General features: G+C 42.3%; 1 protein-coding gene across 2 annotated transcripts in view; it reads left to right on the top strand.

Moving 5' to 3' along the window:
- The window catches only part of PID1 (phosphotyrosine interaction domain containing 1), an 85060-nt gene that overhangs the window by 9467 nt on the left and 47813 nt on the right, over nt 1-27780 (top strand). The window contains exons 1-2 of one of the 2 annotated variants that reach the window (XM_072042207.1): nt 190-378; nt 22203-22349. In XM_072042207.1, the coding sequence (XP_071898308.1) occupies nt 22215-22349 (135 nt within the window). In that variant the 5' untranslated portion in view covers nt 190-378; nt 22203-22214. Of the gene's footprint in view, nt 1-189; nt 379-22202; nt 22350-27780 lie in introns of those variants that run through there. The other variant, XM_027464166.3, reaches the window with a different exon arrangement.

Here is a 27780-nt window from a genome sequence, read left to right as displayed (position 1 = left end):
AGCCTTTCTGGAGGACAGAGCAAGCCTTGGACTGAGACAACTTACTTTCATAATCAAGGATAAGGAGAAGCCCTGGCACTTCGGGACAGTATTCACTAAAGTTTTAATTAGTCACTGTTTAATTGTTTCTTCCCTGAAGTCACTCTCCCACATCCTTCTTATGACTGAGATGCTGACAAGTTTTGGGCACAAGCAGTGGAGCTCATCTGACTAAGGAGAGTCATATCTGAAGAGATCGTGAGTTGCAAGCAACAGCTGAAATGAGTTAGAGAGCTCTTCTCCTGGAAAGAGCCATCCCACTGCTGCAGCTGAGGGATTTCACCCTATGGCCGGACAGGCTTCCTCTGGTTTTGTGAGCCCAGGACAGGGCTGTAGCAGGTTAGAGTGGGGCAGTGGGGTGTGGGTAGGTGAACATATCTAGGGATGTTTGTCAGCAAAACATCAACAAGAGAGGCTTTGGACTAATGTGAAGTGCCTTATAGAGATGTGGGGGCAGCAGGATGTCCCCTTGGTGGGGAGCTGTCAGCAGCTGGGGAACAGAGGGGGCTGTGGCCCAGAGCCCTGTCTGCCAAAACCTTGCACTGGCATGACTTGGTTCTGACTGGCTACGAGAAACACAAATATTGTTAAATGATTTTTCAGAGGGCTGTTATGTTGTCTTTTCAATTTAGGATTTTTATTTCTCAACAGCAGGAGTTATTTGTGGCTGCTTACATGACATTAGAAAAATATCCATGTGCGGTGAGCAGCATTAACTGTGGCAATGTCCGTAACTGGTTTGTTCTGCAGTTTACTATGCCGTCTCTGAAAGCAACAGGCTGACCTTCAGTTTCTGTGTTATGCTTTGAGGGTTTTCTTACGTGTATGTGAAGCTTTCCAAGATAAATGAAGTGAATGTGGTTTGGCATTTAAATCACTGATGTTATACCAAGCTGGAGAATTTCAGACATTTCAGACACCATTAATGTCTAAATAGATGTCACTTTGTTCACGTGGGGATAAACTTTGCTCCTGTCTATCTATATGCAGATCTCTTTTGGTCCAAATTCTGATCTTGGTAAGTTGGTATTAATCTAAGTGCTATTACTAATGTCAGTGGAGCTGCTCAGGGTTTCTTTTGCTCTGAAGAAACCTCATGTGTATTTGGGAGTGTCCGAATTTTACCTGATTTTTTTTTTTCTTTATTTTTAAGCAGATACATGTGACTGTGAAAAGATTTAATGTCTAAGCGAGCCAGACTGAGCGTTTCTGTGTTACTCTGTTTGGAACGTGTTGTTACTGAGGTCATTCTTGACTGAGCCCTCGCTGTTTGGACAAGGGGCTGTTACGTATCCAACCGGAACGGCTGTGTCACGCTGCGAGCCGGGAGCCCGCGTGCTTTGGGGTGGAGGAGAAAAGCACTTTGCAAAATATTTATGGAAGCATTAATAAACCTGGTGATCACACGGCTCCTTCCCTTTGTGAGGGTAAGGGGAATGTGTGAAGGGGGCCCATGGGTGCCATGCTGGGTCCCCAGGCACAGGCTGGGAGCATCCCAGGCTCTTGGCCGCCGACCTGCGGCCCTGCGGTGCCCACGGCCACCCCCTGCTGCAGCCTCCAGCTGTCCGTGGGCTGTGGCCTGGCTTCAACAGATGTTTTCGAGATTTTGGTTGAAAAGCGTATTTCTTGTTTGTGAATACAGTCTCTCTGATTCCTTTTCTTATTTTCATGTTTTCGCAAAAAAAATTAACGTTTGTTTCTTCAAAGGGTTTAAAATGCCTACTCCATTTTTTTTTCCCCAGCATTTATCAGGAGCAACAAAAAATGTTTCTTACCCAGCAGCCGTCCTTACAGAGTTGAAATTAGAGAGCAGTCTGTCTTACCCTGGGAAAAAACATCATTTCCAACATTTTCTTATTCTCAGATCCATATGTAGCACAATAGGAAAGTGATGTCATATTCTTCTTTATTATTCCAAAAGCTATCTGGTGCTTTTAAGATTTAATTAATTAATTTATTTTTTATTTTAAAATGCTTTCTGGGAAGTTTTTAAATCTGGCCTCCTGAGGCCAGGTATATGTTGATAACTCAACATATACCTGAACAAAATCAGACTGAAACATCTGCTTTCAAAAATGTCCGAGGCCTTACAGCGTTCTACGTGACTTCCCATACAGATAGCGAAGGGGAGCTGGGAGTTTGAAGAGCCAGATAACGAAGCTGATCGTTGTTAATCACTGCAAGCGTGCTCCAGAGCTATAGGCAGCGGGGTGGTTATGGCTGCATAATAGTTTCCAGAAAAATAGCTTGGCATCTTTGTAGCACCCCAGTTAGCGGGCGTCAGCAGGCAGCAGTACAGCTGTGTTATAGATATGAATTCTTTTGTTAGTGCTCTCCAGCTAGTGGAGCAGGTGAGGGCTTCCTTTAAGTGCCAGCTTGAATCTGACCCATGGGATTGGCACACTGGGGAGGGAGCGGGGCTGCAGGCACCTCGCTGGGGACTACAATGGGAGCAGTGACACCGCACAGCTTGGCCGTCTGTCATCCTTCCCTGGGGATGGAGGAATGGCTTTTAAGCATGTCATCACCTCCTCAGCATAATCAGTTTTTCCTGCTGAAAGGTCATTGCGGTGCCAGTGCTGGCAGTGCCAAGGGGCAGCTGCGCGCTGGAGCCTTTACGCTGCGCAGTGGTGGTGCCCCGGTGTGGAGCGGCTCTGGCGACTCTTTGAGGCAGCTCGCTTTGCCTGGGTGATTGGCGATGCTTGGCCGTTGGTATCACAGCCTTTGGCCTACCTCATCCCTCTTGTCAGTGGTGTATGGGGATGCTGAAGTCCAGTGGGCCTCCAGCTGAGCAGGGGCTGGCCGGACAGTGCATGGCACGTGGGGAATTGGGCTTGGAAAAACTCCTGTGGGCTTCAGAGGAGAATCTGGGGATGGACTCGTGTCTGAAAGGGGAAGCTGTGAGCTCTGTGTCACTGTGTGCCACCAGTTCTTGCCCACCCTGATGGATGTGTGTGGGAGCTGACAGTGTCGTAGCACGAGGTGTGTACTGCGAATGCCGTGCTGTGATGTGCTGGCTGGTCCTGGGTGTGTTACCTGATCCCATGTGCAGACCCAGGGCTTGCTCTAGCGAATGGTTAATGCTGGTCTGCTTTGTACACCTGGAATTCAAAAGAGAACACTTTTTTTTTTTTTTTTTTTTTTTTTTTTTTTATTAGTTCATCATCATATCTTGGAAACTGATTGGAAACAAAATAAAATAAGCTGAGCACGTGGAGTCTGGGCAGATCTTGGTAACATCTGGACCAGCTTGTCTGGTACCATGTTATTTCTATGACCTGATTTGATTTAACTTTCATGCAATGTTGAAATGCTGTTTGTCTGTCTGCTGAGGTGCTGGATGGACAAAGGCTTGGTCCTCACTAGAGGAGCTGCAATGGGGGGCGAGATGATTTCAGGCAGTTCCAATTTCTGTCTATGTTTTGATTAATATCTCGTTAACCTCATGTTAACCCCTAACACTATGTGGTTACAAGTATAAATATTTATTCCCAGAACGTAGCTGTAGATATGTGTTAGGATTAATGCTAAATTGTTAGTATTTAGTACTCACTTTAAGTAAAATCAGTTTATCAGGCTGCTTCCTTTTTTTCTTTTTAATTGCCAAACGAGTGTGCACAAACAGGGTTCAGATGGCCAGAGCCTCCAGAATCTCATTATCTTAATTGAAAAATGTCAGCCTTTGACATTAATAAATGATTTAGCTAGCACATGATTCAGTCACTGGGGAGAAATGAAATTGGCTGTTACAACCATCCCTCGCTTCTAGATGATAATGATAAGCTACAGCCCACAGCACTTCAGAATTAATAGCTCAGGGCTTAGGACATTATTTTCATATATTAGAACATCTCAATTTCATTGCATTTGGTAACATTTTATTCTGGAATATCTTCATGTAGAAAAAAAGGGAAGGTACATGAGGGAGATCCTCCAGTGCGCTCTGATGTTGCCATTCAGCTTTTTACAGTCAGCAGATGTGTTGCCAGTGCTTGGCCTCTTCTTTTCCTTAAAATCAAACTGTTTTGTTTGTGTTGACCATTAAGTGAGGCCACTCTTAACTTACCAGAGGAAATAAGTTGTTTAGTCGATGTTTGGGTCTAGCTGTGTATTGAACTACTGCAGTAAACAAGTAACTAATTCTCATCCGAATGCACTCTGCACGAGGATTTTATGGAGTCTTCTGGAAAAGAAAATATTTTTCTGTCTAAAAAGCATTTCCTACCCAGTGACTAGCTGTAAAAGAAACAGCTTGAAAGTATTTCCTGGCTGAAGGAAAGGTTCGGTGCATACTTTTAGTTTGCCATTGTGGTTAACATCAATGTGTGTTTTTCTAGCACTGCTTAAGCTTTCCTCTCTTTTATGTATCCAGAGTTAATAAACATAGGTACAGAAATAACAATCTGAGTCAACCTGCTTGATCTTTTCTTTTCTTTTGGTAGCACCAGTCCTGAGATTTTGCAAAGGGTAATCTGAAGATTCAGGCTTGGCTCTGCTCCTGGCTGAGATTGCTGGTAAAATGCAGACAGCCTTGCTGCTGGAGCAGGGGCCTGAGGCTTGTGGCTTGGCTGGCTGGCTTTTGGTAGTTCGTGTTTTTGTTTGTTTTTTTTTTTTTTTTTTGAGAACTAGATCAGTGCAAGACTTAGCACTGGCATATTGAAGGAGATAAATGGGTGAGGTGAGCCCAGCCAGAGCAGACAGGTATTGCTTTTGCCTTTTGCTTTGTGAAGCTAAAGTGTCGTTTCTTTTAGTTTCTGAGCTGGGTTAGTGAACAGCTGGCAGGAGTGCTAGGAGATGGGTGGCTGTGGGTTTGCACAGTGCAGGTTTTTTGTGCTGTCTCCAGTCAGCAGAGGAAAGTTGGGATTTGCAATATTGCTTTTTCCAGAAAATAGGAAATCGAAGGCAGCAAACACACATGTCCTCAGGTGCACTCAGGTTTTGAACAGAGAGGCTGGGCTTTGCTTCATGCAGCCTGTCCGTTCTGCTGCCACTCTGCAGTGCTGTCATGCTGCAAATGACTGCCTCGGTCCTTGTCCACCTTCCCTGCTGATCCCTGGCGGAGCTGCTTGCCTTCTTTCAAGTCGTGTATCGCTTCAAACTGACCCTCGTAGCTGGGAACTTCTCTGGAGCCTCATTTCTGTGGATGTGATTGTGTGTAATTTTCTGCCTTAAATTATGTTGGTTTTTTTTTTTTTTTTTTTTTTTTTGCGTCTGTTAGTGTTGCAGGCAAAGTCTAAACTGGTGATTCTGGGATGCTCAGAAACCTGGAGGCAAACGAGTTTCTTAATTTTATTCATTGCTTGCACTCTCTCATTCCTGACTGTTTCTGTACTAACAGATGTGTTACAACTTCAAGAGATCTGGGGTTGAAGAGCCATTAAGGTTAGTCACCTCTGTGGTACCAAAAGCTAGGCTAGATAACCTTAGTCGGTTTTTGGCAAAAGTATGTTTGAAATGGTTTTGAAGGCTGGGTACAGACAGAGCGAAACCCGTAAATATATCCTGTAAATTTGCTCTCCTGAGCTGCAGACTGTCGCCCAGCAGCTCAGGCCTGAGGACTGCGAGCTAGCCGTGCCCTGGGTATCAACACGTGAGTGCCCTGCCGTTACCGTATCACAAAACTGGAGCTGAACCGAGCTGGAAATGGAAAAACCATGTCAATCAAAATAATAACAAGAGGGGCCATGCTCCTAGTAAGTGCTGCAGTGTAACAGTAAATACTTGCACGCTTTTATAGAAATAACAAAGCTCTCATTTCAGCCATGCGCATATTTTTACTTACTGCGAGTAAGCAGCCGCCTGTGCCGAAAGGGCTGTGCTCTGAGCACTAAGTGAAGTCTAACTTCTTGCGGGATAGCATTTGCTAAATATTAAATCATTCGGTGCACATGTATCTCTTCCGGAATTGAAAACATCTTTTATTTATTGGGCTGAGCTGGCAGCCGACACAGAAAGCAGTCTGAGTTTTGTTTATCAATCCACAGAGAAATCCAGTTCTTCGGAGTGCACTTTTCATCTGCCAAGAGCATCAATGGAAAGTTTAACCATCTCCCAGTATCTTTCCTAATTATTTAAACATGGCCATTAAGGAAGGCGTTTAATTCTTTAAATAAGGTGCAGAAGGCGTTAGCGAGTGGGGGACATGGTGGAGGATTTAACTCCATGATCACTGAGGTTTTGCTGGTGACAGACCACTTGGCTGGTCCCTGGAGGTGCTGCAGACCGGCCTTGCTCGGGAAATCCCATCCCTCGGACCCCTGCCCCTCTCACCCCATGGGGATGCTGCTGTGGTGGCTGTGGTTTTGGACCATGTGTAGACTCTTGCTGGGGAAGCCCCGACTGAAAGCATTGCTCTGTGCTGCCATCTATGCAGAGGCTGTTCAGCGAGAAGAAGCAGCCTAGTCCTGACGAGTTCACTAAGCTATTCCGTTCATTTTAATTAGTCTAATTTAAGCTTTGATGTATGCATATAAAAATGGCCCATGATCATTTCAGGGCTTGGCTGAAAACCTCTGGTACAGAGCTGTAAATAAACCCATAGCAATGCGTGAATGCTGGAGGGATTCGGATGGATCTTTTCAGATGGTTTTTGTGCCTGTGTTTGGAGGAATGGGAACATGTAAAAGGTTTTCCTTGCAGCTGAGAAAACTCTAAAAGTCTGCTATTCCATATTTAACTATCGGGGTTTTAGTTATTACAGTCCTAGCAGGAAGATTTCTTGCGTAAATTGTGACATCCAGGTTCACTAACTGAACACAAGGTTTATTACTATATGGACTTGATAATTAGTTTGTAATTTGTGCATAGGCATTTCACCCTGGCGGTTTTCTCGCAGCGAATAATTTGCCTTTTATTTGTTGAGGCTTTTTTTTTTTTTTTTTTTTTTTTTGGTGAACACAGAACTCCCATTCATGATGGGCACAGCAAATGTAGTAAAACATTATCATAGCTGGGATTTGTTGTACACTATGGATTTATGTCAAGAATGTTAATGATTTGTTTATGAATAAGTGAGCCTGTAGTATTGTGAAACAATATCTGGCAGGGCTGCTGAATGGACATTTTGAAAGCAGAGGATTCTTGAACTGAGTAAGCTGTAGATACTTGTATGTCTCAAGCTAGTCATAAGTAGGCTTATGGATTTTAAACAGAAGTGTTTATTTATCATTATGCATTATCATCTTCTACTGCACTCATCTGCCATATGTATGGGCCACTCAATAACATGCAAAGAGGCTGTCAAGTATTTTTTAAGGATAGTTAATCTCCTTCTAGTAGGCTTTATTTTAAAAATAGCTGTTTTTTTTTTTCCTTCTTCCTCAAAAAAAAAAAATAAATAAAAGGCCTTAAGCAGAGCAGTGTGATGTTTGCAGAGTTGCTGGAGATGGGTAATGTACAGTGGGTCTGCAGTGTCTCACTTGGGTGTAGCACCTGGTTTAGCAGAAGAGCCACCTGAATTTCCCAGTGAAATTATGGGCACCTGAGCCCAAAGCCTAGGGGCTTGAGTGCTGGGGTTGAACAGCCGGGCTGCTCTGTGGAGCGTGTCTAAACTCTGCCCAAGAAATTATGGCATTTCTTGAAACGGCATCTTGTACTTTTTAATGAGCTGGGCTATCAGCTCTGTATCACTGGATGGTTAAAATGGAGCAAGAATTGCTTTAACATTAAAACTGTGCCTGGAGGACTTCTCTGAGAAATTGCTTATGATTATTACGTGACTATAATACGGGAAGACAGCTTCGCTTCTTTGCTGTGCCTTTTTTCATACTGACTGCAGTTTTGAGAGTTGAAAGGTGGTCATGGAAAGCAATGTTCAAATGGCTTTGGGAGAACTGCAGTCCTCTCCCCCTTAGAACATGGGTAGGGAAGAGAGGTAAGACACAATTTATTGAGATGCAACTTTTATAGAAGAATTGGGTTTCCTCTAAATACGGTTTGATTGCGTGCCAAATGGAAAAGCGGCTGAGGCCAGAACACATCAGGCACTGAAATGGAGAAGGATCTCTTCCAAACCGAATGGGCTGGAGGAAAATTAGCTGAGCATTGCTTGCTCCTTCTGCTGTGTGTGCGTACACACATCCGAAGAAATGGGAGATACCCTCCTCCGTGACAGCTGAGGATGATGAAGCAGCCGTGGTGGGCAGCCAGGCTGGCTGCAGCCTAACCCAGTACAGGCAGTGACACCCAGGAGTGCTTTACACGGCCTGGGGCAGGCGGCCGGAGCTGCTGATGGAATTGTCTGGTCTGAGCTGGTAATTCAGCAAATATTCAGCCTGCAAGCATCATTTTGCTCCCGTTCTCCAGTGCAGCAGTGCACAGGAAGGGAGGAGGGCACGGAGAGAGGCTGTGGTGGAGCTGATGCACTAATTGTTCTCCATAGGGATGCTTGTGCCCTGCCCTCGCTCAGACCCATACCGCACCATTAAACACTATTAAATGCTGGCAGCATAACAGTAAACTGCATTTGTGATTTGTCTACTGTGTAAGCGGAAAAGGCAATCCCAAATCTGCTTCAGGAACATCTTTGTTCTGTTGGCTTGGGAATATCAGTGGTAGTCACCAGAGCCTGTTAATTTCTAACTGCAGTGGTGATAAAACATGAAAGTGGAAATGCTCATGTCATAGGGCAGGAGTTGGAACTAATCACTTTTCCACAGATGCTATAGGGAAAATAGATTACAGCCACAGCCTGGTTTCATGTGCGGGTTGAAGCTGGTTCCCTATTTATACAAGGGATGGAGCACTGCATGGACCATGGTCATCAGATGGTACCTAATCTTTATTTCTACAAATAATTATTTTTAAAAATCAGTGTTTCAGCAGATGTACTTGTTGTTTAGCTTTTTCATCATGAAACAGTCCAAAGCTGTTGCCATTCCTTATGGATAAGCACTGCATATGCTCGCCTGCCTTGAACAGAAAACTTTCAGTTTGTGTTCGTGTTTCTGTGGGCAGATGATGTAGCTCTTCAACCTCTGATTTCCCTGTTGTGCCCTTTGTAGCGTGGATGACACTGAGATGCTTATGATACCCAACCAGCACTTAAAGATGTTGAAAAACAAAACTTGAAACATTTCTGTTATGGTGGTTGCTGGATTGCACCCAGGAGGGAACAGGCTTTGTCGAATGATCAAAGGTCCCCCGCACTCATCAGCTGCTCAGAATGGAGCAGACAGATGTTTATCTATCTGATTGTCTTGTAAAACTGTAGATTTGCCTTGTGCAAATAGCTGTGCATGCAAATCTTTACTGATGTTATTTCTGAGGCTTTTCTAATGTCATCTGAAAATCTGTTCTAGACAGAGAACCTGGGATCTGAAATAAAATAAAAATCAAACAAGGATACCTTCCACTCCGGAATTCTCCTAAGCCTCAAGATAATGTAGTTGGGTTAAAGGTCAGTATTTTGGAGGGGAACTGGTGGTGATTGAGTGACGTGGAGTTCAAGTGCCCCCTCAAAATCTGTGACTGTGACTAACAGCTCACCCGGACTTTCCACTTCTGGGTTTTTCTGTTTCAAGATTTGCTTCTGGGCTGAATTGACATAGATGTATTTGTTTATTTATTTATTTGGAATGGCAATGCTTTAGTTGTGGTGGTCTCCCAAGTAACTTTCCAACAGCACCAACACTCACAGACTTTCCTTTAAATAAAGGTAAAACTTGGAATGCACGAAGACAATCCTCAGACATCTAGCTTGGGATCAGCCCTCAGGAAGAGAAATATCCATCTCAAGCACTGGGCTCTGACCTTCTGCTGACTTTCCCAAGTGCAGACTGAAGGCAAAACCTTATTCTGTGCCTGTCCGGGGCACTGAGTGCTGCATGTTCTTGAACAGCATGTAGGCAGAGAAAGCTTTGTAGTGGACAGTCTTGGGGATCCCGGCAGTTGCAATGAAAAATCAGCTGGCAGTGCATGGAGGTGAGGTCCTGCATATCTGTTGCGTTATTCTCTGTGTGCTGTACAGCTTATCTGACAAGCTCTGCGTTGAGGTTCTCTTCTGCTGATGGCATTTGGTCAGAGGAGTTGGACCTCATGATACTAGCTGGTGTTTTCTCTAAGTGCTGCACAAATGATCTTCCCTTTCCAACAGTAGGCAGCTGTAGCAGATGCTATGAGCTAGGCAGTTACTCTTCCTAGAAATGTTTGTGGCAGAGGACGGGAGACTTTCAGGAGTCCCTTCAAAAGCCCCATGTGGATTCTTCTCCCATGGCAGAACTGGGGCTGACTCACACAGAAGCAATGTGAAGGTTCCCATTGAATCCCCGTGTGCGTGCATCCATCTGCATCGTATCTGCTGCCTACCTGATTACTGCCGTATCAGTAAATGGCCAGAATCAGCCTTATATATATTTTTCTTTTCTCCAGATTGCCGTCATTGACATCGCTTATCAGTTTGGCCCAGAGATTTTTTTTGAAGGAGCTGTATGTCCATTATACATGCAAATAGCTTAGATAAGCGCAGTTCAAAAGTAGGGCTGCAGCATGAAGAATTGCAAATACAAGAAAAAGTGGATTCTGTGATTGATAACCCTTGGGCTTTGTGGTCAGAATGCAAATAAAAGCTGCAAATCTGAGCAGAGAGACATGCTATAAAAAACATTATCACAAGTTAAGCTGTAGAAGACACATTTCTGCATGGCAATCTACTGGATTTATTTTGGCAATTATTTATTTGTGGCAGTGGTGTTTGTGAAAATGGAATTTTTAGCAACCTTGTTATAATTATAGAGGACTGAGTATGTAAAGCTGCTCAAACATTTTACATCAGAGTTTGCTTTTTTCAGCCAAATACATGTCTTTTTTGATTAAAATAAATGTCCCCCCTTTTTTTTTTTTTTTTTTTTTTTTTTTTTTTTCCAGAGGAATGACTAATTGGTACTCACAAGATTCAAAACTTCAATATTTTATCAGAGGCACCTAAATTCTTTCCCTCCCTTCTCTTTCAGGGTAAATAATTTAGATTTCAGATGCACTGAGTTTGATAAAAGCCACCTTGTTAACATCTCCCGTAGAATTACAGCGCTGTGCATTTTGAGGGATGCTGGAATAACTGCATCAGTAATGCCTGTAAGTTAAATTGAATGGGGCAAAGGAAGAAGGCAGTAGGGAAATGCTGGGCAGGCAATTCATTTATTTTAATTTTTCTGGTTCTTTCACATCTGTTTAACTAGCTGCCCAACACACGTACATTGGAGACTGGAAGTGTCTTGGGCATTCGGAATACTTCTATCGCCTTACATTACAGGAGCGTATGTTAAATCTGCATCTAGGCAAGCTCAGAGGTTTAAAAGCCCAGGCCCTTTTCCTTGGTTGTTGATGTTCTGTATTATTTCATTTCCCACAAGCCTGAATTGTGTTAAAGTTTTGTTTGTGATAATTGGCAGGGTTTGCACCAGGAAACATTTAAAAAGGAAAATGAACCTTGCTCAATTATGTTCCCGTGTCTCCTGCAACTTCACTGCTTGAAGGTGAACCCACACTCTCAAAGTTGGCTTTTTTTAGATACAAAATAAAATTTTAGTTGTAAGGTGGCTGAGAAAGGATCGTGTTTAAGGTAACCATCAGTTGTAGGGGTGGGGTGAGAAAAGACGGGGATGTGCTGAGAAGAACGATTTTCCTATTCTGCTTGTCTGCCGATGTGCAGGGTTGTTTATTTTGCAGATGTTTTCTGCATGGAAAACTTGCCAGTCATTGCTGTGTCAGTCAAAACTTGGAGCAGACTGGGCAAAAGTGAGAGTATACTTCCCAGAAAAAGAGGAATCTGTCTTCCCAATGTAAGAGGTTGAACGACGGCCCTTATGCAGGCCTGAGGTCTTAAATTATGCCAGTCTTGCTGGAAGGGAACACTGGGATAGTTTTGCACTCTTACATTTAATGTAGCTAAATATTAAATATTAAACAATTAAATATTTCCATCAGTCAATGTGCTTCATTGCATTGGTGATGCTGAATTACAGGTCTGAAATAGCAACGCCTAGCTACTGCTGTACAAAGCAGGAGTAATGCTATGTCTAGGTAAACATAGTAGCACATGTAAAGCAGAAGCAAAAAGGGGTCTGGTGCAGGTCCTGTAGCACTTTGTATCTGTTTTGCCCTGTATTTCTGTGGAAGCAGGGATAGTTTTTGCATGGCATACGGGATTCCTAAAGTCTGGGATTTAGCTGTGAATGAGTACGTGTTTCCAGAATGGAATTACTGGAGTTTGTTTAATCAATTGTGGATTCCTCCAGAGTGACGCTGCAGTGCCTTTGTGAGGAGTTAGCTCTGTTTAATTGGTCCCATATGTATTTGCAGATAGTATATTAACCATGCCTTGGGGGGGTAAGGGCTTTTGGTTGAATCTCTTGGTGCATATTTTATTTCTTTTCTGTAGTCTTTTTTTTGTTGTTGTTGTTGTCCTAAGAACTGTAGACATGTATATAAGTATAATCACTAGCATTTTGAAACTTAATACTAAGCAGAGGGTTTAGTTAGGCTTCTGCAAAAATATCTGAACTTTGGCAATTAAAGAAGAAACCGAGGTTTTACAGGGAAGCTGGAGTTTCTGAGTATCTCTGGATTTGGGTGCTTAAATTGGGAGACTCGGGAGCTTAATCTCTCTTCTCATCAAGCACTAAGGACTTGGCCTTTGAAAATCAGAAAAGTGGAAACATCAGCAAACATTAATTACTTCTGGAAAACCTTGAAAACGCCATGCAGATCCAGCCTTTCCATCCGGAGCCCGTGGCTGTGAGAGGTCCTGCCTGTGGCTGCCATGGGTCGGCACCAGGCAGGGGGAGTGCCGCTCTCAGCCACTTCACTTGAATGATTTTGTGCTGCAAAAAGCAGAGTAATGTTGCATCTGTCTGTTTTGGCTTAACTCAACCAGGAAGGTAGTTGCAGGAGAAACAGGAATGTAAATGAGTTGGTTTGATTTCCTTTTGTAAAGGTTTCTTGGTGCAAATGCTGTCAATTATACAACTCTAAAGCTTTGCTGAATTAATGAGACACTTTGTGGAAGGGTATTTTTGATCATTTTCTGTAGACTCTCTTACTCCTGACATAGGCTCTCTGGTGTGCTCTTATTCATGGCTTTAAGAAGTGAGAAGACCTCCTGTGTGAAATCTCCTGGGGACAGGGGTTATGCATTTGCGCTGCAGTGGGACCCGAGTTTTATCTGTATTCTGGATCTTCAGCCCCAAAGGTTTGTATCGCCGTGAATCCTTCTAGAGGGCCTCCCTGATGAATAATTTGCTGATGGTAGTGAGAAGGATTAATAGTGCAGAGATGAAAGGCCTGTGAGTGTAGGGCTGGCCAGAGAGGACGTGTATGTGTGTGATGGGACAGCAGTGCTGGCCAGACGTGCTTCCTCTGGGTATGCCCTGGAGCATGTCCTGATGGCACTCGTGGGGATGTGTGGAGAGAGGGGAGGCTAAAGCCATCAAGCTTCTTCCTTTGTCTGCTGCAAGGCTGGAGGGATGCACGTGATAGAAGCTTTCCAAAAAGGAGGGTGACTTGCTGAAGGAGCAGGTCTGTTCACCTGGAGATGGCTTACATCCCTGGGAAGCAGGAGGACCCCTACTCTGAGACCTTTGGGAATGCCAGGCTTTAGTCTGGGGACTGTGTCAGACCCACAAAAGTCATTTCTCTAAAACAGAATCAAAGAGTAACCAGGAGTCAGTGATAAAATGGACAGCTTTGGAGAAAGGAGTGGATTACCATTGTATTATGTCATTAGGATTGTATCACTATCTCATAGCCGTAAATACAAGAATTAATAGACCTGTTACAAAAGTTAATTTGGTTCATATTTATCCAATAATTTTGGCAAGAATTTGGATGCTTTTTTTCTGCACAGTGTTAGCAAACATGCATGTACCTAACAAATAAATCAGAGCAAATCCCCTGTTTGGAGCAGACACCTCTGTCGTCCAGTCCTTAGCCCTGTCTCAGGAAGCGAGTCCCAGAAAGGCAAGAGGGAGATGAGTGAAATACAGAACTGCCTAACAAGTCATCGATTTATTGCAAAAAGCGAAGGAGATGAGTGAAAGTGACTGAAATGCTTTTTTTGTTGTTGTTGTTTTTGTTTTTGAAAGACCTGTGTTGGGGAATGCAGTGGCTGTCTGGCAAGTATTGTACAAGATGATCTCGCTCTGCCAGGCTCAGAGTGAGGAGAAAGAATGTTTTAAAGCATCCTCTGACACAGAAATTATTGGAAAGCCTCCAAGAGCAAATTGAAAAAGCAACAACCACCTTCGTGCTGCAGGTTTCCATTGTTTTAATATTGGGCCAACTATACCAAATAATACCTCTCCTGGAAACTCATGTTAGGGGAAAAGTATGTTGGAAAGCAGCTAAGGGGTCAAGCTCAAAATCAAAGTGAATGAACTTGACATATCTATGCCGCTGCACGTCCTATTTTGTTCTTTCCTTTCTTGTCAGTTCCTATTTAATTCTATCCACTCTTTTGTTTCCTTTTTTTACCTTAAAAAAAAAGAAAAAAGAACAACAAACCAACAAAAAACACCTTTAGTCTTCTCCTGGGCCTGTGTTCTGGTTCCCATTTGGGCTGAAAAGTACAGGGGCTGATAAATACTTGGGTTTGCATGGAGAAATTCTGGCATACTGGTACTGTTGGAAATGTAATCTAGTTAAAAATCAAGGCTTGCATGTGGTCACAGTGCTCTTGGAGAGGTACTGCTGCTCTGGTGATGAGAAGATGAACAGCAGATAAAGAGGATGACTTTAATTTCCTTTAGTGCTGTGCATGGGGGCCGTGTTTCCCAGGCTGGTTTTCTTTGACTTCTGAGCATAGCAACACATTGCAAAACCTATTTTACACTTATCAGTAAAACAATAAACTGTCAGAGCCCAAATCCAACTAGATGTAGTTAGTTGTACACCTTCAGTCCAGATGCCTAAGTTCCACTGAAATAATGGACTGGATGGACTTGGAATGTTAATGTTACTGTAATGTTAAAAAAAAATAAAATATATATATATATATCAAAAAAGCTATTGTAGTACTATGGTTTATTTTACTTCCTTCACTGACACTTTAAGGATTTCTAATTTTATTTTCCTGCTTACTGGTGTTCTGAGATACTGATTCTATTACTCCGGTGTGGATCTCTATACTGGGACTTAAGATTTTTAGCGTTTACAGCTAAACGGGGAGCATGGTCGCTGAGTATCCTAGGTATTCAGATTTGCTGAGGTCGGGGGGTTTAGTTTGGCTGAGTGTAGAGAGATGTTAGAGGATCAGTCATGAAATTCTCATCTGGCTCTGAAGTTCCCTGCAGTTCGGAGGGTGTTTGTATCTGGGACTGTGTTTTGTTTGGGCAGCAATCCTGCTGATTGGAATCGCATAAGCTTGGCAACAGGATGGAGGAACCCAGCCAGAGCAAACTCAAAGTACACAGGGTCTGAGAACAAAACGTTTCACATGAATTAAATTGTGAGGAAACAGAAGTTCTTTAAACTTGTAAGAAAACAAGGCAATGTGAGCATCGTCACACATGCAGCTGGGTGATCAGGGGGTATAGATAGGCAGTGCAAGTTTTTTTTTATTTTTAATGGAATCTTCATAGTTGTGGATTTTTAAGGGCTTTGTTTTATCACAGCAGGAAGCAGAATATTTCCCAAGAAGCTGGTATTGCAGTGGGGTGGAATAACTCTCAGCACTTGCATGCAGCAGCATCTTTGCTGAAAGGATTTTTAACACTTGGCTGAATTTGGCTTCTTCTGTACCATGCCCTGCACCTGGGCTTGTATCCCCATCCTGCTTTTCTCTCTACAGACCTATGTCCCTCTTCACTTCACCTACCCATTTTTCCTGTATATTACGGGTTCCTCCATCTGACCTTTAACCTTGCCCTCCTTGTTCTGTTCACCGAATACAGGAGAGGCCCTGGAGAAGTCTTTGTGCCCGGCAGCAGGCAGCAGCGCCTGCATGATGCTGGCTCCTGCTCTCCTGCCACTTCCCTCTCTCCAGTCTCATGCCTTGCTTGCTTTGATGCTGTCTTCTGCTTGGTGTCCTGTCACACAGGTTGGGGCGCACCCAGCAGCTGCAGATTACTCTTTTCTGTGCCAAAGAGCTCCCTGCTGCCCCGTCTCTCCTCCAGGCTGCTTGGTAGGGGGTGGTAGGACCAGGGGACACAAGTGGGGACGTGGTGGCTTGTAGTCTTTCAGTTTCTGTTGTGTGACCGCACGGGGTGTGAAGGTCTCTTTGTGGCATGATGTTTGCCAGGTGCTTTGCCCCTGGGAGATGCCATCTCTCAGTGTGGGCACGCAGAGTCACACCATGGGCTGCCTGAGCTCCTGAGCTTCCCAACTGAGTCCCAGGGTCCCTGAAGGTGAATCCATCGTATCCTCGTGCCCACTGCTGCTCCTCTGCCATTGAGATGTGAATTTGAACATAATTATCTGCTCTTTAACCTAAATAGCTTTTGTTATCTGAAAGGCATTGGATGGATTTGGTTTGATAGGCTGGCAAAATCCAGCTCTCTTAAGATGCTAGAGGGGATACACTGGAAATAACCAAATTTCTGGATTTAGATCAGTTTCAAGCAGATTATTCAGGCCCTATCTGCCTGAGTATAAAGACCTGTGACAGGATCTTGGATTTGTGCATGCCGATCAGTGCTGTGCTATAGAGCAGGCTGCTGATGGGATGATTTCTGACTTTGATAAGCGCTTCCATCCCCTTTGTGGAGGGTTTTATTGTAGTGTTCAGTACAATGTTTATATGAACTGCTAGTACAGGATAAATAAATACTGCACAGTGAAGTTTAACATGGGGAAGAGGAAAGAAGTATTTAAAGCGTATTACCAGTATTTGTTTAACAAGAGATGGATCAGATTTGACATTTATCTGTATTGGATTGCATTTGCTTTAAATAAAACAAAGACTTAAAAAGGGTAAGTTTTCATATGAACTGTATCTGAATTCTTCTTTTCTTGCCGAAAATACAGAGCTTGGGGTGGGGCGTTCCTTGGGTCACAGCTCTGCTTGCATTGGTGATGGGATAAGCGTACTGCTGAAGGACGATTGTGTTTTCATCTCCTTTATCTATGAGTAAGATAGTGGAGTCTGTTGTATTTATGGACTGGATGTGGACTTCAGTAGCCAAATTCCGCTGAGGGAAGGGAAAAAGAACATTTGGACTTACCAAAATTCTTTTGCAGTTCATTGCATTTGGTTTTGCCCTTGTTCTCCTAGGCTGCTGTTGCTGTGAGATGCTGTTGAACAGTTTGGGTTTCAAGCCAGAACTAAATTAATTTCCATGATAGAGGAAGTGCTTGCACACGGTAGTACATCATAGAGGTTATTTTTGACTCTTCCCAGTGACTGATCTTTTGCTATTGCTCTAATGTGGATTTCATCTGGCAGTTTTCTTGTAGGTGCTGTAGAAGGTTGAGTTTTGCTTCTCATTTTGGCATAGCCCTATTTCAGAGGCTTTTAACGTGTTAACACCCTACCAGTTTGGGGTTTGCAATACTGTTCATTCAACGTGTGTCTTTGGCAAAATTTGGCAGAAGATATGAAGTATCACATTTCCAGACGAGCTGATGCAGCTGAATGTTGGTTATAACACTGATGTTAGGAAATAATGGGGGCTGAGGGCTATGGGCCTGAAAACTTTGTTACACTCACAGTGTCACAACCCATATAGCCTGTAAACTGAGTCCATTTTTGCTGCATTACAGATTACAATGAGTTATGGTCCCATTTTTGTGACTCACATATATATACATATATACATATATATGAGTCACAAAATATATATATATATATGTATATATGCACATGCAACATATAATACTTTCTTAGTTGTATTTATTGAATTTGAGTTTATTTCCGTCGCCTGATAGAAAATAAAAGGATCTCCTAGCCCAGTCTTGGCTAGTGAGTACTCAATATTGTAAACAACAGCGTCTGTTTAGTTATGACCTAAAAATGAAGAGCTGTGCAGAGGCGTTAAGCATTATTATTACAGACTGTCAGTGCCTACTTTTCTCCTCAAAGACACATTTAATTGTATAGTATCAGAGTTTTCTCCAAGCCATTTGGCCTGGGTTGTGGAAAAGGCCATATTTTTGCTGACAAATTAAACCAAAACGCTGCTAATTTTTTTAACAGCAACAGAAATTAAACTTGGACTAAATGCATAGTAACCTAAAATTTGCAAATTGAATGTTGTAAAATAGTTATTCTAGAGCTAAAATGTGAATGTTGAGTTGATAAAATATATTGAAACTATTCAGAAGTACTTGATTCTTATGTTAAATTAACATGTAGCTAGGTGAGTTAGTGATAATGAAATTTTCACTGCAATACAGAGCACTTACCAAGGAGGAAAGAATCTTTCGTACCTTTGTAGTGACAATCATGGCCTGCTAAGAGTTTGGGCTACCAGTTGTACACTGTCCCATTTTCTTCTATAGGGGGAGATGATGCCATTGGTGTTGGTAACTAAGCAAAACAAAACGATGGAACTTGAATAGCTGAATAAGTAAAACCATGGTTTTATATTAAGATAAATTTTCAATATTAGTAGGGTCTTTACTTAAATTTCACACTGAATGGTTTTATGTTCAGCAAGTAGGAAAAAATACAATGCTAATTACAGCTCTGATCATTTCTTTGGCAATTCAGCTATTTTGTTTGCTCAAAGAATTTCAAAACTTGCTGCCAATTTCTTATTGCTGCGTTGCTCCTCACATTTCTTTTGAACATAAAGTCTGTATCAGTAGCACCATCTAAAATGAAAAAGGATGAATGACATGCAGTTGCGAGCTGCTATATTCGTGCCAGTTCAGAATCTCTTCTTTTGATGTTCAGTTTAAGAGCTACCAAGTGAAGCTAGTGGTTCTGGCACATAAAATGTGAATGCTATAATGTTCTCTGAACCTTTATTTACTGAATTGCCAAAGTCATGCTTTTCAAGAACTTTGTGAACTTAAAGCACTTTAAAGAAATATTTTGGGTTCACAACAGTGGAGAGCTAATGCTTTTTACTCAAAAAATACATTGGCTACTGTTATATGTCAGCATTTGCCAACAGTTTCCGGAGGAGATGCCAGTTTGGAGTGGAAACTAAGAAATGGATTCAGCGAAGCACTTTATCCTGTTCTTGGCTTAAAGCACATGAATAAAACCATTGACTACCCACGTGTGCTTTACTGGGACTGCTCACATAGTGAAAGTTAGGCACATGTTTAAATAACTTGCTTATTTGGGGTCTCACTGCGTGATGTCTTGCTGGCAGAGTCTTGATTTTCTTATGGCAAGCAAAGTATGACCTGGACACAGGGAGTACAGCATTGTCTGCACGAGCCACAGAGTCCAAAGCAAAAGGATATTTCTGTGTCCACCCCTAGTCGGTCCTGCATTTCTCTGGCAACTAGTTATCTATCTGCTGCCAATTGTGCTCTAGTGTTTTTGGCATTCAACCACTCCAACTTGCTGCTCATGCAAGTATTGAATTGCCTTTGTAAGGCGGAGAGTAGGCTTTTCCTTGTTTAAGACTGTATATGTGGCTGTTAAAACATGAAAAAAAAAAAAAGTAGTTTATTGTCATATCTTTCCTCATTTTGGTCAAATTTTGCCCTCTACAACGTTGTTGGTAGTCCCACTGAAGTTGATAGAGATGCTAGCAGAGGAGAGGCACAGTACCAAAGAACCAGCTCAATGCTCTGGAGCCAAACGGAGGTTTTTCATCTGTTGAATATCTAATGGAAGCAGTGTTTGTTATTTAAGAACCTCTGTAAACAGCTCATCAATGCAAATGCAGCTCTTCCAGCGTGCTGGGGGGGAGAAGTACTGTGGTGCTCCTGAGGGTCGGTCCCAGGCTGGGGTCATCCCAGCCCTCACAACCAGCCTCCAGCATGGTCTCCTTTCTACATATTTCCTCCAGAAATACATTTTTTGCAGCAAGTTAGCCAATCTAGAGCCTGTATATAAGAGCAGTACAAGCTACGGCAGTTGTAGGAGATAGCAGTTACTTGATGGGCCCAGCAGGCCCAGTAGGCCCAGTGCTGTGGTTGGTAATCAGCAGTGCTCCATCAAACCCAGGATCTCAGACTGAGCTGGCTTTATGCTCCTCGGGGCTGGCAAGCTAATGGCCTCTGCTAACAGCTTTGCCAGAGAAGCCTAGGAAACTCCAAACAAAAGGCTGCTAATCGGAACTGAAAGGTGAAATGGAATAGGTTCTCTCCATGAGTTCAGTAATCCTGGCTGGCAAAGAGCACTGTTATCTTCAGAAACATGTGTCAAAGAATATTCTTCAATGTATAATCATCTTAAACAGAGTGCTTTTTTTTTTTTTTTTTTTTTTTTTTTCTGGAGATGTGTTGTTTGGGAGAGTGAATGGGATAACACGTAATATGAGCCAGATGAAAAATAGTATGAGTACATTTTTTCACTGGAATGGAAACTTGAACGCTTGCATAAACTGCACAGAGGCTCTGAAGTATTACTGTAACAGGCTGTAACTTCATGCATGAGGTAGGAAAGCAAGTATTATTGTCACAGGCTGTTAGTGTTTGTGCCCCGAATATGCTTACAAGAGTGTTGAAAAAGCTGTAGAGCTAGGATCATAACAATTATTAGATACAGACACTGATGAGGTAAGGATTAAATTGTTTCAGAGGTATATTGTTTTAACAGGCTTTCAGTTAGCTAATGATAAAGTATTTATGAATTACATAGGAGGTTAATTTCCAAGAAACTCTTGTGAATTTTCAATGGAAAACTTGAATCCACAAAAATCTGTATGAAAACATTGTAAAATCCAAATGGCTGGATTCATCCCTTGTGTATAAATAAAATATTTAATAAGCACTCTCCTCACCTAAAGCACAGGACTGAAAAGCAAGGACCCAATTTAAATTTCTAGCTCTGATAGAGCCTTCATGTATGGTTCTGGGAAATCACTTAGCGACTCTTTTTCTGCAGACCAGACCCCGTACTGTTCCTCTGCCTTACAGAGGTTAAGGGGAGGCAGAGGAAACGAGTGGTTGCAAAACAAATTAAGAATCTCCCATCAAAAGTCAGAGCATACTGTTTGGTTTTGATAAAAAAAAAACAAAAACAAAAACAAAAACAAAAACAAAAACAAAAACTAAAGACTAGAAAATAAAAAAGGAGACATTGCACATATGCATAATAGCTGCTGATTTATAAGAGTCAAGTTATGAAGCTTTAACAAATGCATATTTCTTCAGACAGAACTGTAGTATATTTCTAGTTGGAATATGACATTAATTTGTTTTGTATCTGCATAGTTTACCCTTTAAATACATTTTAGCAAGCAAAAATATTTAGTTTCTCAAATCAAGGTCAGTTCAAAGAAACATCTAAACATTGAAAAGAATCTCTGACTCTCCTGATTCTCCAAAATTGATTTAGAAACTTTTCATGGATTGACTTTCTTCACTTAAGCAATTACTGAGAAATTTTTAATTCAACAGTGTTAATGTTCACTTGGCTAGTTCCTCTTCCAAGTCTGGGAAATTTTATTATTTGTTGTAGCAAGTGGCAAGTTTTTAATGACATCCATTTGTTATGTACTTGTAGTGGCATTTACGTTGGAGACTACGGGAGACATTGGAGACAACTGCTTACAAAGCAGGATGATTTAAAATTCATAGGCTAAAGGCAAACTGATGAGGCATTCGGCTTGGCAGGAATGGTAACTTCTTCTAGCCTCAATGGGATGACATTTAAGTACAGATGATAGAAAACAAGAAAGGTTGAAACAGTAATTTTTTGAATGGTCATTGATCACCTGTTCTTTCCTCCATACTGTCATTAGCAGTGGAACTGGATCTAAGAGCAGTTTTTGTAATGTGCCTGGGAGTGATTAGAGGTTGAATATAGACCCTTTTTGGGACATATGTAGATTTTTGTATTAATTTGGCAAATTTGGAAATGTTTTCTTTGCTCAAAATGGCTAAATCATCTCATTTTGTGTGTGTATATCCTTCGAATTTAAAACAGTCTCAAAAATGCTAATTATAGTAAGAGACATTCACTTTAAGTTATAAAGCTTCTTCACTCTCCCCATGGAAACTTCCAAGGCATTGAATAGCAAGCAAAACATGCAGACAGGTCCAACTATTATCTCTCATTTTTCTGCACCAGAATGCAATATAATTGCTTTTGTTTCTCTGTTCAGCACTTTCAGACCATGTTAAAGACCAAGTTGAATGTCTTAACTCTTCGGAAGGAGCCTCTCCCGACAGTGATCTTCCATGAACCAGAAGCCATTGAGCTGTGTACCACAACGCCCCTCATGAAGACCCGGACTCACACTGGATGCAAGGTACTTGCAAGCAAAAACTTAAGGAATGAGACCACTGTGGAATTGTCCCATATACGTAAGAGGAATCCAAAGAGCCCAAAGTAACCAACGTGGTAATTGTTCTGGAAACCCCATTAACTACCACTATTACCATAAGGTTTCTAAATCAAAAATGTCATTAGGGGGTTTCTGAAAAAAATCTGGGCTTCAGTGATAAATGTGGTTGAGGTGTGTGGCTCAACACAAATAGAAAATTCTTGACAGCCTCCCAGAAACGTTACTTGCTGTAAACACAGCAGTTGCTTTCTGTAAGCACTGGTGCTGAGATGGGAGATAAAGAGCCAAGTGCTGCGTATTTGTGTTTAGCAAGCTGTACTATCAGAGGTATAAAACTACTGAAATAGGATTGCAGGATAAAACTCAAGGTTGGTTATATAAAAAAAAAAAAATAAAAATGTTGGGGAGCAGTTAGATCATCATTTGGTTAAGAAAGAACATGAATTTACCTACTTACATCAAAGCAGCTTTGGAAAAAGCTCTGCTGCTTTAAAGTTTAATGGCTTAAGAACTCCGAGTGCATTCTTCTGTGGAAAGAAACCATATAAAAAAGCAAACAAATCTACTGTGTGTACCTTGTGTTGGAGCTGTCTGGCGTCATGGCAGAGCTCGCCTCACCTCACACACAGGCAGCCTGAGCCAGGTCAAAGTTTGGCCTGTGCTGCCCTTTGTGGGGCTCAGCAGCCAAGTCCACTTTGCCTGCCTCAGGTGTTGGTCATGTGGAGAACCCACATAGCCTTAAGGGTCTCCAAAAACAGAGAGAACTGGGTTTGAGCCTCTGTAAAGCATCAGATGTAGAAGAGCCATTCTCTGATGCTTCAAGTGCCAGGTAAGGTCCAAAGTGCAAGTAAGTGTCATAACGCTCTGTTCTGTGTGTATGTGTGCACGCATACACAGGCACTCCTCCTGAGCAGTTGCCTTGTTGGAGAATCTGATGGGACTGCAATGGGGTTGAAATAAGTTGCTTCCTGGTGAAATCCCCTGCTTTTCGTAGCATACTATGCACATAGCGTGGGCTGTGAGCGTGTCATAAAGGGCTGTGCTCTGACACCTCCAGGTCTGGCACTTCCTCAGCAAAGTTTCTTGTGGGGAAGTGTTATTTTTGTTTGACTTTCTGCCTGCCACGATAGCTGAGAAACAAGACCACTGCTGGGTATTGAAGCAGCGCTGCCCTATGCTGATGTGGTGGAACACAGGGCAAGTAACCCTAATATGCTTTGTATGGTAGCACGTAGCATCTGCTCTTCTGTGCTGATGTCTTTTGTCCTTTATGTTGACATCTAATGAATTTTTAGAGAATATTAGCTATCATAAAAACGTTTCACAAAGTATCTGGTTTTCACCCCTAGTGAGAGAGAGTTCAAACATAATAACGCTTTCTGAAATCAGTTTACCTCTGTGAATGTGTGCAGAATTTAAATGAGCCTTTTTATTTAACCTATAGTCCTTGAACTGAAAAGACGGATTGCAGAGATTGCAGAGAGATGTTGAACCACTCAGTGAGGAAAATCTCATTCTATATTTAGAAGTCTTTTTTATTTATTCATTTATTTTTCATGCAATATATCATAGTAGTGGTGACTAGGGAACATCTGCTGCCACAATGTTCCCCTTTTCCTCCCTGTACCAGTTTCGCTTTCTCCCCTTCCCCCAGTAGCCAGTCAGTAGCCACTGACCTCCTGTCAATGCCAGAGCATTACGGGGATGGTTTTGGGGACATGCCAACCTCCGTTTATCAATTCAATAATTGTGAGTTCCAGTACTTTGACCGGGAAGATGATTCTACATCTGTGTTGTTCCTATGGCTAAGAAATCCTCTGTAGTTGTTAACTAAAGTGCTCCAATTTTACCCAGTCTCTCTAGTCACAATCTTTTAAATTTTTTTCCCCCTGACTAAATATATTCTTCTCTAAGGGAGCTTACATCCTCCAGCTATTTCTAGGTAATTAGCCTTTCTCTCCTCTTTCCCCTCTGATTATTAGTTTCTTGCTGAGTGAAGCGATAATAGTGTTGCCATAACAAAGCCAATATTTTATAACATGAGTTTTCGCTCTATGGGGTCTGATGCATCACTGTTACTCCAGGCATAAGTGGGGGAGATGCTGCAGTGTTGCTGGTACCACTGAGGCTCCGCGGTTTGGAGACATAAGCTTTTCAGGCTAGAGCGAAGTACCCAGTTTTTACTTTCTTGCATGAGTCATACCCTTTTGATCCTTAATTGTTTTACTCCTCTTGACTGAAATTCCTCCAATTTTTCTGTGTAATCCCATTAATGAGATAGCATCATTCTTCTGACAGAGGCTTCAGACATCTCATTTTATTGCACTGTTTTAACATAAGCCTCAGCTGGCAACATCACGTTATGGGAACTTGACACATGCAATTGGTTTGCTGTTCAGAGGTCTGGGCATTGGTTTTCTTATGTGATTGCTCTTTTTCTTGTCCTTTCATCACAAGACAAGCTTCTCTTTTTCTTTCATTCAGCATTAGCTGCTGAATCCCAAAGAAACAAAACTTCTCTGCTGAGATCCAATCTCATTCTGTAATTGAATGTGATGGCTTTAAGAACAGCAGAGAAATGTCTTGCTTTAACTAATTCAGGCAGAACCCCCACAAAATCTAGAAAATTAAATAAATGAAAAAAATACTTCCAATTTCTCCACAGTTCCAGATCTGATGCAACTTCACTGCCATTGTGTTTCCTGAAATATATTTTTTACTCACAGCAGAAGGCTTCAGACTCATTCCTCCAATCACTGCACATCCACACCTGCGTGCCTGGGCTGGCTGCACCGTCGCCATTCCACCCTGCCAGCCTTGGCATGATTTCACCAAACAGGAGAGAGCAGATACTGTTTGCACTGATTTGCAGCACGGGGCTGTATGTTCACATGTTTCAGGGCTTGTGATGCTGGTTGCTCACTAAGGCAGCAGTTGACTCGAAGGTTGCAGTTCCCAGGGGGCATCTCCTTGCCCTCCTTCACCTCCATTCCGCACCAGCCATGTTCCCAAATGGGGAGTGACAGACCCACATCCTGGGGTTGCACCGTCACAGTCCCACTCAGCAGGGTTTCTGGGCTCAATAAAGCATTCAGACCCTTGTGAAGGAGGTCCTTTGCTTTTGTTTGAGCCACGGTGTATGTTAGGTGGGAGGCAGGTCTTGGGCTCTGGAGGAATCCCAGCCATGCCTGAGTCCCTATGTGCTGCCTGCTTCTTCCCTACAATGGATGTGGGGTTTGAGTGCTGGAGCACCAAGCATCATTGGTGGTAGCTGGCCTGAAGAATGAAAAATCCCAACTGGCTTACTGTAAACCTGTAAATAGCAAGTCTCAGCTTAAGCTAAACCACCTTGTGCTTTAGAAGGACACGAAACAGTAAGAACAAATCTTCTGTTCTGCCCAGCTGGACCACATTTTCCAATCATGGGCTCCTAATTTGCTGTTACTTAAATTGAGCATGTTTGTGTATACAGGCATGAGTGCCATTTAGATGCATTTAAAAATGCGTCTGTCCTTGTTCAGATCCTAAGGATTTTGATTTAACTGTGTTTGTGTGACTTGTAGGTCTTACATGTCAAATGCGCTCTTGTGTTGTAGCTGGAAACTTCTTCTTGCCTTATCACAGCACTAACTACTGCCAGATGGAGACTGAAAATCTGGAACACCTCCAGAAAATAAGTCTCTGTCTGCTCAGAAATGTGTGCTTTTTCTGTGACTTAACAGATTTCATTTAAGTTCTGTGTGTTTTATTCTTCCTTAATGTCCTCATTGGCTTACACTGATCCTAATGCTTCATGATTTCTGTCCCTTTCAGCTATGGTGCTGGTGTGAAGGGAACTGCCTGAATGACTCCCTCTCTATTGCTGTAGCTTTTCCAGGCACCGCTATATTAATGCAAAAGGACAGAGGTTAAAAATGGTGCCTCCGATTTTTCAAGTGGTGTCATAGGTTTAGCTTTTTTTTTTTTTTTTTTTTTTTTTATATATTGGAAGGCTCTTCAAAGGGAAGTCAGTGCTGAATAATCAGTAGCTAGCTGTAATCCACCTGGATAATGTGATCTTACTCCTTCAGTTCCCACCAGTGGATAAGCTTTTCTCAGCAGCATGGGAGGCTGTGATGAGAGAAACATAAACAGTGCAAATAATTACATTCTTAAGAGAATGCTTTTATTAAATGGCAAAACATATATTCAGGATGTGGTGTTTACAGGCACAATACACATTGCTTGCTTGTCTTATTGCATGCAGTTGTTAAGGTTATTTATTCAGGCTTTGTGGAAAGTATGATGTTGAAATTTCTATGGAGGTATATCTTAGTTTAAGATTGCTAAACAAGATTTAGTCAATTTGCATACATTGCATTACAGCAATACTGGTGTTTTAAAATCAAATCTTGTACATATTGATAGAGATTTTAAAAAAAAAATCAAGCTAAGGATTAATACCAATAAATGGAATTTGGTCTTTTTGTATAGCTTAATCATTTTGCTTACAAGGGAAAAAAAAAAAAGAAAGGAAAAGGTTCCCATGCTAAGCTTGCTGCTAAGCTTGCTCATGACTGCAGTGGGTTTTATCCCATGTGTGTGCAGGAGGGAGGGACTGTGGCCCACAGCTGGGCTTCCCTGGTGCAGCTGTGGGGCCAGCAGCTAGCACCACGCAGCATCTCTGCGTTCCCGCTGCTGTGCTCCAGCCCGTTTTGCTCCCTTTTGTCTCTCTGCCCATTTCTGTTCTTGTCCCAGAAGTAACTGCCACCTTTACAGACAATATGGACACTCCTAATAAATCTCTGCATGTGAAACTGCCCCCAAATGGTATGAGCAATGGCATTTACACCGGAGTAGCAGAGAGTGGCGTGTAGTCTGTGAGGTGAAAGCTCATAATGAGTTTGTGGGATGAATGGAAAGCAATACTGATAGTGATCGGACTATGTTCCATAGAAATAGGATGTTTTTCATTGGAATACTTATTTAAATAAATAAAACGTTGTCTTAAAATTGCCCTGCTAGGCCTGACTCCGATTCTTTGTGTGAGAGAGTCATTTAGGAACAATGTCTGCTCAGATATTGTTGCCTATTTTTGATTTTCTGCCTTGTTAATTTTGATTGCAAAGGCCTTGCAGCAGGGCTGTCTCTTACCATATACTTGTAAAATAACCCAGTTCTACTCTACCCTAAATGCCTCTAGAGCAAATTTATTAATGCTGTTGTTGCTTTTATTAGTCGTGCGGTTTTAAAACTTCTTTTTTCCTTTAGATCAATTTCTTAAGCCATTTTGTCCAGCATTTCTGTCCTGTGTCCTCTCCTAATCAGCACAGCCATGCATCACTGCTCTCAATTTCAGGAGCCAGCTGGTCCATCCCAGTGTGCTCCCCATCTCCTGGGCCTGGTGCCTCCTCAG

Source organism: Anas platyrhynchos, chromosome 9 (assembly GCF_047663525.1).
Source record: "Anas platyrhynchos isolate ZD024472 breed Pekin duck chromosome 9, IASCAAS_PekinDuck_T2T, whole genome shotgun sequence".
NCBI classification, from domain to species: domain Eukaryota; kingdom Metazoa; phylum Chordata; class Aves; order Anseriformes; family Anatidae; genus Anas; species Anas platyrhynchos.
This window is presented reverse-complemented; position numbering and strand designations above follow the sequence as displayed.